The 9,988-nt window shown below is 48.9% G+C and overlaps 1 protein-coding gene across 1 annotated transcript in view; it reads left to right on the forward strand.

The window, feature by feature from the left end:
- FCGBP (Fc gamma binding protein) overlaps window positions 1–9,752 on the forward strand; it is an 86,532-nt gene extending 76,780 nt beyond the window's left edge. Inside the window, exons 19-24 of the mRNA XM_060185930.1 lie at window positions 415–986; window positions 1,277–1,850; window positions 3,012–3,211; window positions 7,896–8,279; window positions 9,188–9,447; window positions 9,547–9,752. Of these exons, the coding sequence (XP_060041913.1) occupies window positions 415–986; window positions 1,277–1,850; window positions 3,012–3,211; window positions 7,896–8,279; window positions 9,188–9,447; window positions 9,547–9,556 (2,000 nt within the window). The 3' untranslated portion in view covers window positions 9,557–9,752. The remainder of the gene's footprint in view (window positions 1–414; window positions 987–1,276; window positions 1,851–3,011; window positions 3,212–7,895; window positions 8,280–9,187; window positions 9,448–9,546) is intronic.
- Window positions 9,753–9,988: the final 236 nt, after the last annotated feature.

The raw sequence follows: 9,988 nt of genomic DNA on the forward strand, positions 1-9,988 counted from the left end.
TCAGACAGAGGCCTACACTGGTGGACTCTTCCAGAGAGACTTTCCAGAGACTCTGTGTTAGATCTTCACAGCTACAGGACAGTGGGTTCACGTCCCAAGGACATGAGACCCAGTGGACAAGTGGACTTGTCCAGTTACTTTGAATTTTGCTTAAATGATCTGTGTACACACCCACTTGATCTTTAGATATAGGTTGACAGGCAGCTGGTCAGAGCCCTGGTGCCCGGATCTCCACACTGAATCCCCAGTGAGATGCTGGACCAGACACCTTTCTCAGATCCGTGGACAGATCCACTCATGAGATGTGCTCAGGCAGAGAGGCCTCCAGACTCACCTAGCACATTCCACTTCCAAGCCCACTTGTACACCTCCCCCTCACCCACCTGCCTGACTCCTTACTCCTTGTGCCCACAGCCCTCCAGTGCCCTGCCAATAGCCACTACAAGCTGTGCGGTGACTCCTGCCCTGTGAGCTGCCCAAGCCTCTCAGCACCTGAGGGCTGTGAGCCCAGCTGCCGAGAGGGCTGCGTCTGTGATGCTGGCTTTGTGCTCAGTGGTGACACCTGTGTGCCGCTCGGCCAGTGTGGCTGCCTACACGAGGGCCGTTACTACCCGCTGGGTGAGGTCTTCTACCCAGGCCCTGAGTGTGGGCGGCGCTGTGAGTGTGGACCTGGCGGCCAGCTCACCTGCCAGGAGGGCACCAACTGTGGGCCCTACGAGGAGTGTCGAGTGCAGGATGGTGTCCAGGCTTGTCACCCTACTGGCTGTGGCCGCTGCCTGTCTAATGGGGGCATCCATTATATCACTCTTGATGGTCGTGTCTATGACCTGCATGGCTCCTGCTCCTATGTCTTGGCCCGAGTTTGTCGCCCAAAGCCTGGGGATGAGAACTTCACCATCGTCCTGGAGAAAAACGTGGCTGGAGAGCCCGAGCGCCTGCTGGTTACTGTGGCGGGTCAGGTGGTGGTCTTGGCTCAGGGGCCACAGGTAAGCAGATGTGTCCCTGCCTTGCAGGTTTGAGGGAACCCAGCCTGCTTGAGACATTTGAGGGGAGGTGACCCTCTGCGGGTTTGAGGGAGATATGACCACTCTGAGGAAACTAAGAGGCATACAGATTGGCCCTGGGGATATGAAGAGAACAGCCCTACCCTGGGGTGTCTAAAAGGGTCACAGCAGGGCTCAGGGATTCTGTGGGGGACAGCACTGCACAGGTGGGTCTGAGGAGACTGTCTCGTCTATGGTTCTGGGAGTCCCTGACTCAGCTGTTATTTCCACAGGTGACTGTGGATGCCGAGCTGGTGGCCCTGCCTGTGGCTGTAGGTCATGTACGAGTGACTGCCGAGGGCCGCAACATGGTTCTGCAGACCACCAAGGGGCTTCGGCTTCTGTTTGATGGAGACTCCCAGATCCTCATATCCATCCCCAGCCCCTTCCATGGTCGGCTCTGTGGCCTTTGTGGGAACTTCAATGGCAACTGGAGTGACGACTTTGTCCTGCCCAGTGGTGCTGTGGCCCCCAGTGTGGAAGCCTTTGGAGCTGCATGGCGAACACCCAGCTCCTCCCCAGGCTGTAGCGAAGGCTGTGGACCCCAGGGCTGCCCTGTGTGTTACGCAGAGCAGACAGCACCCTATGAGAGCCTCCAGGCCTGCGGGCGGCTCCGGGACCCCAAAGGCCCCTTTGCAACCTGCCATAATGTGCTGAGCCCTTCTGAGTACTTCCGCCAGTGTGTGTACGACCTGTGTGCCCACAAGGGCGACAGTGCCTTCCTCTGCCACAGTCTCACGGCCTACACGGCAGCCTGCCAGGCGGCTGGTGCAGAAGTTAAGCCCTGGAGGACAGACAGCTTCTGTCGTGAGTGTCCCTGGGACCCTGGGAGGATGCCAGAATAAGGTGGGGTCACCCCTGTCCTGCTTCCTGTCCTTTCTGCATCTAGGGGCACCTCCCTCTGTCAAAGATTTCTCTTGCAGCATATCCTGCTCCCCACTGATTGGTGCTTCTTTTTATTTACTTATTATTTTTATTTATTTATTTCCCCTTTTGTTGCTCTTGTTTTTTATTGTTGTTGTAGTTATTGTTGTTATTATTGATGTCATTGTTACTGGATAGGACAGAGAGAAATGGAGAGAGTAGGGGAAGACAGAGAGGGGGAGAGAAAGATAGACACCTGCAGACCTGCTTCACCACCTGTGAAGCGACTCCCCTGCAGGTGGGGAGCCGGGGTCTCTGACCGGGAACCTTAGGCCGGTCCTTGTGCTTTGTGCCACGCGCGCTTAACCCACTGCGCTACAGCCTGGCTCCCTGATTGGTGCTTCTAAGGCCCCTTTTAGAGGGTCCAACATCCTAAGGCCTCTGACTTGTTTCTCCTGGATCCTCATTGATCTGAAGGGACAGATAGCATGGGCCAGAGCTCACATAATAAAACCCCAGTGTGTGCCTCACTCAGACTCTCCTACAATAAGACCATATTTCTCAGATTCTCTCAGGACAAGGCTTCACCCCTATCACTACCCCTGACACAGTTCAGGACTATGCTTCTCAGACAGTTCTGGTTAGGGGTATCTTTCCTTCAAAACTCTAGGGCAAGGCTATGTCTGCATGACCCATGTTTGGGACCATCATCCAACCCCACAGCCACAGATTTGTTCTTGGTGCTGATAGTGGACTGTCTGTCTCCGGCACTAACCTCTCTCCTCATTGCCAGCCTCAGGGTTCTGGAGTCTCCCTGGGTGTCACTTCCTGTATTACCATGTAACTTCACTTCCAACCTGCTACTCCTATTCCTTGCCTATTCTGGATAACAACAGCCTCTACCAACTGTTTCACCAGAGTCCTGGATGCTTCCTCTGGGTCTTCAGAGCTCTCTGTTTTTGCCCAGTCCTGGGCCTGACCCTGCTGCATGGGCTTCCCCATCCATCCATTCTGTCTGGATTTGCCCAGTGCTGCTGTCATCACCTTGGGCGATGAGCATGGGTAAACCCTATGCATTCTTCACTGTCACTCCTCTCTCTGCAGCGCTCCACTGCCCGGCCCACAGCCACTACTCCATCTGCACTCACTCCTGCCAGGGCTCCTGTGCAGCGCTGTCTGGCCTCACTGGCTGCACCACCCGCTGCTTTGAAGGCTGTGAGTGTGATGACCGCTTCCTGCTCTCCAATGGCATCTGCATCCCAGTCCAAGACTGTGGTTGCTCCCATGATGGCAGATATTTGCCGGTGAGTGGGCCTCTTGGTGGCCAGGTTGGGTGGAAGGACCTGGGGACCCTATCAAGGATGGGAACAGAGGAACCATCTGCATCTCCCATCTCTGTGAGCCAAAGCTGGTGACATGCTATAATATCAATAGTTTGCTCCGGCTGCTGTGACAAGCGGCTATTAACTTGGTGCCGTAAAAGAAGAGAAGTTTCTTCTTCTAGTTTTCTGGAGGTTGGAAGTCAAGCCAGTCTCACTGGACTGAAATCCAGATGTAGGCAGGGCAGCACTCCCGGCAGAGGCCTCCAGGGAGGAAGAGCTCTGGCTTCTCCCAGGTTTGGGTGGCTGCAGGCATTCCTTGACTTGTGACCCCATCACAGCTTTGTGTTTCCTCTCCTCTCTCTTCCTGTCTGCATGAGTCATTAAATCTTCCTCCTTGAAAGGACGCACAATTGTTTGCCTGAAAAACCTACCCAGACCATCCAGGATCACCTCTATATCTCTATAGGGCTCTATAAGCACTATATTTTTATCCCAGACCCTATTTTCTAGTTTAAGGCATTAGAACCTGGTAGCTGGGGGGGGACCATTATTCAGCCTACAAGAGTCTCCTCCTTGAGCCTCATTTTCTTCATCTGTAAAATGGGATTAGTTATCTTCCTTGCACCATAGCTGCCACGGTCAGGTGTAATTGTGCATAAAATGCACCCACTAAGCACTTGTTAAAATTAGCAATATATGGGAGTCTGGCAGTAATGCAGCGGGTTAAGCACACGTGGCACAAAGCGCAAGGACCCGCGTAAGGATCCCGGTTCGGTCCCCCAGCTCCCCACCTGCAGGGAAGTCGCTTCACAGGCGGTGAAGCAGGTCTGCAGGTGTCTATCTTTCTCTCCCCCTCTCTGTCTTCCCCTCCTCTCTCCATTTGACTCTGTCCTAACAATGACGACATCAGTAACAACTACAACAACAATAAAAAGACAACAAGGGCAACAAAAGGGAAAATAAATAAATAAAATAAAAAAATTAGCAATATACAACAGTGTGATAGCTGGCACAGCTAACAGTTGTTTAGTAAGCTGGACTGAAAGTTAATAGTTGATTTAGTTTTGTCATCAATGTGTCTTGAGCCGTTACTATGCAACCACTTTTGTTGCAGATGTTGGTTCATCTAGTAATCACAGCATTCCTCTGAGAGAGCTATTATTATTACTTGCCCCCTACTTTATGAGTTCAGATACTGGGGTGATGGCTAGGAAAATAGCTCACCCGGTAGACACACATTTTACAGTGCTCAGGTACCAGGATTTGAACTCCCAACTGTCTCATGGGAGTGACATGCAAAGGGGAAACTTCTCAAGGAGTAGCGCAGGGCTGGTGTATCTCTCCTCTCTTTGTCTCCCTTTGTCTATGTCCCTCTCTGTCTCTCATTTTCTATTAAAAGCAGAGGAAGATTCCACTAGGTGTGGAGTCATGCAGGCATGGAGCCCCAGTAGTAGCCCTTGTGGCAAAACAAGAAAGTGGGGTGGTGGTGACGGTGGCTGGGCAGTGATGCACCTGGTTAAGTGCACACATTACAAAGTGCAAGGACCCAGGTTCGAGCCCTTGCTCCCTACCTGCAGGGGGTACACTTTACAAATGGTAAAGCAGGCCTTTCTTTCCCTCCCTATTTCCTTGTCCTCTCTTAATTCTTCTTTCCTATCTAATAAAAACTAGAAAGGAAAAAATGGCTGCCAAGAGTGGGAGCTTTGTAGTGTCGGCACTGAGCCCCAATGATAACCCCATTGGCAATAAAGAAAAGAAGAGAAAAGAAAAGAAAAGGAAGGAGGGGGTGAAGGAAGACAGGAAGGAAGGAAAGGGCGAGAGAGAGAGAGAGAGAGAGAGAGAGGACACGAACAAGAGAGTGGAACTGATGGAAGTCAGCCCAAAACTTTCTGTTAATAAGAGGTGAACCAGGATCCACAACCCCACCATGCTCTGAACTGCTAGGTATGGTATTTGTTTGTTTTATTACATTAATTAATATTTTAAAGTATTCAAATATTTATGTTTAAAGAATTAGGGCTTAAGCAAAACTATGAGAATAGTACAGGGAATTGTATACTCTCTGCTCAGGCTCTTCAGTTGTTTGCCATGGGCTTACTTTATCACCCTTTCTCTGTATGTAATGTATATGTATTGCTTTCCTGAATCATTTGAGTGTATGGTAAAGACATAGTGTCTCGTGGTCCGGAAGGTGGCACAGTGATAAAGCTTTGAACTCTCTAGCGTGAGGTCCGGAGTTCAATCCCCGGCAGCACATGTGCCAGAGTGATGTCTAGTTCTTTCAGTCTCCTCCTATCTTTCTCATAAATAAATAAATAAATAAATAAATAAATAAATAAATAAAATCTTAAAAAAAAAAGACATGGTGTCTCTTTCCCTCTAAATACGTTATCATGGACTTCTAGAGAAAAAGGAGATGCAATTCTATGACCACAATATGTATCAAAATAGAAGATTTACAGTAATTCAAAACTATTATTTAAAGTTTTTTGTCTGAATTTTTCTAGTTGTCTGAAGAATGTTCTACAGCAGCTGCCTGCCCTCTAAAGCAGAACTCAGGGAGTCCATTACAGAGCCTTGTGGTTTCATGAGATCTGATGAGACCCATGAGCAATAAATATAGATAGCCAGAACAAAGGTCTGCGGGCTGAGCTCTGGACAAGACAGCTAAGGATCTGGGAGATGAGGAAGAACTTGAACATGTGGTGAAAAAAAAAATAAAAAAGCAACTTCTCAGATGGAAGAGAAACAGGAGAAAGTTGTTTCCTGGAATTGGGATTCAAGGCCCTGTGTTCTGGGCTTGGGGAGTCAGGATTCTCCAGTTCCCAGTTCTACCATTGGGTTGTTGGAAAAGTCATGGTACATTTTTGCTTTGAAAGAAATAGGAGACTACATCATGACAGCCCCAACACCACAGTCACTTTAGCTGTGCCAACCCCCCCCCCCCCCCAAATACATATCTTCAAACAACTGCTTGTTTCCTTCTCAGATCCTGTGACTCTGTGTTCCGTCCAGGCTCAGCTGCACAATTCTTTGGTGCCCTGGGCATACTCCTCCTCTACCAGGAGTTCCCATGAAGTGGATCTACTGAGAGGTGTGGCCTTAGTGGCCTCAATTGGATTATTTTTCTCTATTCCTCTCCTTTTCTTCTTTTAAAAATTTTTTTTTGGTCTAGAGATTCAAATGTGTTATTTTACCACTGCAGATAACTTTTTATTTCCCCTTCAGATAGAGGGAGATGAGAGAGAGAGAGAGAGAGAGAGAGAGAGGGAGAGAAAGAGAGAGAGAGAGCTCAGCAGTAAAGTTACCTCTACTTTCAGAAGATCTCCCATGAGGTTCCAGGCCTTGAGCATGGGCTGCACATGGCGAGGCATGCACCCTAGCTGGTAGGGTGTCCTTTTGCCATGCAGCTGCCATCCTCTAGTACCTTAGCACACGCTTGCTCTCCTGCGGATTGGGGTCATTGGGATGAAGGGAGGTAGAAAGAGTGTCAGTGAGGGAGGTTGTATTTTCTCTTGAGGTTTTTGGCTTGAAGTTGATCCAGTATTGCTTTTGCTGTGCTATAATAATCGAAGTATAGTCTTAAAACTACTCTAGGTGGGTGGGGGTAGATAGCATAATGGTTATGCAAAGAGACTCTCATACCTGAGGCTCCAAGGTCCCAGATTCAATCCTGCATACCACCATAAACCAGAGCTGAGCAGTACTCTGGAAAACAAACAGATAAACAAATAAAACACAGCACTAGAAGTCAGAGGATAGTTTAGTGTGTGGTGTGCATGCCTTATCACCATGAGGCCCTGGGTTCAATCCCTGGCACAACAGAGGCATTCTCCATGGATGCTGGACTGGAGCTGTGGTGTTTCTCTTCTGTCTCTATCTGTCACATTATCTCTGTCTAAGTATATAGAAAGAAAAAAATTAAACAAGAGAGACAGGCCTATGGTATCATGCACGTGTGAACCACTGCATTTACAAAATATACAAACAAAATAGAACAACAGAGATTTGTGAGGAAGGAGGAGTTAATTCTATTCTATTCTATTTATTTATTTATTTATTTATTATTTATTTTCCCAGAACATTGCTCAGCTCTGACTTATGTTGGGATGGGGGGAATTGAACCTGGGACCTCGGAGCCTTAGGCATGAGTCTATTTGCATATCCATTATGCTGTCTCCCCTGCCCTGAATTCTATTTCTTTTCTTTTTTTTTTTTTTAACTTGAATGAACTAATCTATTGGAGTAACTGAATTCTATTTCTTTTTTTAATTAATTAATTAATTAATTTATTTTCCTTTTTGTTGCCCTTGTTGTTTAACATTGTTGTGGTTATTAATGTCATTGTTGTTGGATAGGACAGAGAGAAATGGAGAGAGGAGGGGAAGACAGAGAGGGGGAGAGAAAGACAGACACCTGCAGACCTGCTTCACTGCTTGTGAAGTGACTCCCCTGCAGGTGGGGAGCCGGGGCCTCGAACTGGGATCCTTACGCAGGTCCTGGCGATTTGCGCCACGTGCGCTTAACCCGCTGCGCCACCGCCCGACTCCCTGAATTCTATTTCTTAATGGGGGTCTCCACAAAGGCCCTCTGTATGGGTGCACAGGGTGGATAGATGATAGATGAGACTGTGCACACCATGGTAACCTGGCCCTTTCTGCACCAGGTGAACTCCTCCCTGCTGAGCTCAGACTGTAAAGAACGCTGTTCCTGCTCTGTCAGCACCGGTCTGACATGCCAGCCTACAAGCTGTCAGTCAGGTCGTGTATGTGAGGTGCAGGCTGGTTCCCGAGACTGCTGGGTCCCCCATGGTCTCTGTTCCCTCTCCATGGGAGGCAAACTCACCACCTTTGATGGATCCCGCAATGTTATCAGCTCCCCCGACGTCTATGAACTCTCCTCCCGTTGCCCAGGTCTCCAGGGGGTCATCCCCTGGTACCGGGTGCTGGCTGATGTCCGGACCTGCCAAGGCAAAGTGGGAGCTGTGGGCCATGTTCACATCTTCTTCCAGGATGGACTTGTGACTGTGAGACCAAACCAGGGTGTATGGGTAAGCCTGGGCATGGGTACATCTCCTCTAGGCTATTCCTCTTCCTGCTGTACTGTCCCTAAATTCCTGGTTACCTGTCTTGCCCCCCCCCCCCCGTCCAGATTTCTGTAGCTGGTGCACTGGATTGGTGTTTGTGTCAATATTTCAGACCATATGAGTGAAGACATCTAGTTGTTGCCAATCACTTCTTTACTTCACTTAACATAATCATTTCCAATCATTTTGTCCTAAAAATTACTATTGTTTTTTTTTCTTTTTTAAAAATTGATTTAGTAATGATTGACAAGATCCCTCTTATCTTATGTTTTTGTCAATAAACCCAACTTGAGGATTGACTCATTGACTAAACAGGCATTGGAAAAAAAAACAGAAAAAAACCCAGAGTTAACACAGTATCGAGCCCACAACCTGTGACTGAGAAACAGTCATTTCTCACATGATTACTATGCTTGCAAGGTAATTACTTGTCTTCAGATCGTCACCAAAAAAAGAAGGTGTAGTGATGCTTTCTATTAGGGAACCAGTAACTCGTAGGATGTGCTTAAAGTTTCTCTTATTCTGAAAACTTGACCCAGACAGGAAGTCCCTGGGGTTTGATTTTATTTATCTATCTGGCATATGGTGCTTCCCCACACTGGCCTTGAACAGTTGTCTGCATGCCTCTCTATCCATTATCCTTTCCCCCATCCACCCATTCACCAGCCATCTTTCTATCCTTCTGTCTAAATCTCTAACTGTTGGATCCTTCTTTCCATATGGCACATCCATACAGGTCTTCCTCCCTCTGCACCTGCCTCTCTGCTTTTGCTCCTTGAACTCCTTGCCTTGCTCTAAGTCTCTGACCTAGCAGCCCCCTGGCTATTCCATGGCATTGACCTCACCTCTGTGTTCCTACCCACCACCTCTAGGTGAATGGTGTTCAAGTGAGCCTCCCAGCTGATGTGTTAACATCTGTATCTATAAGTCAGAATCCTGATGGCTCTGTGCTAGTCCAGCAAAAGGCAGGGGTCCAGGTGCAGCTTTGGCCCAACGGGCTTCTGGCTGTGATGGTCAGCACTGACCACGCTGGGATGCTGTGTGGGGCCTGCGGAAACTTCGATGGGGACCAGAAGAACGACTCCCAGGGGGAGATAGCGCTGGAGAGTTGGCGAGCACAGGACTTCTCATGGTGAGAGATGTTTCATGGAAGCCATGCTTCTCAGGAGAGAGAAGCTGGGGGTGGGGCTTCTGTCTGCAAGAGGAAGTGCTAAGTGTGTGTCTCTTGCAGTCACGCCTGATCAGTCACCCACTGGAAATGAGGACTTCATGACTCGGTCCCCCCGGAAGTTGCAGTAACTGAAGGATGCACTGTGTCACTGTGTTCTCCCACCCCGTTCTACCCTCTGTCCTGCCCTCCCCTCCCCTAGTTCTGCCCACCCTGTGCTCCAAGCATGTTGGCTGGCTTGAGAGCACTGAATAAATACCTTAAGCTGAGCTGCTCCCTCATGTGTCTGTGTCGTGCCTGCTCCTCCCTGACTGACCTCCCTGCATGGCAGGTGTCAGCTGCCTGGGGAACCTGACAGAGGGGGAGCGTTTGGTGGGGTGAAAGGATGCACGGATACATGGATGTATGGATTGGGTGGGCTAGAGAGATGCTCAGGAACTGGATAGCTAGGAGAATACATACATGAGAAGATGAATGATTGGAAGGAGGATAGGAATAGAAAAAC

The sequence above is a fragment of the Erinaceus europaeus genome, chromosome 2, assembly GCF_950295315.1.
Source record: "Erinaceus europaeus chromosome 2, mEriEur2.1, whole genome shotgun sequence".
NCBI classification, from domain to species: Eukaryota; Metazoa; Chordata; class Mammalia; order Eulipotyphla; family Erinaceidae; genus Erinaceus; species Erinaceus europaeus.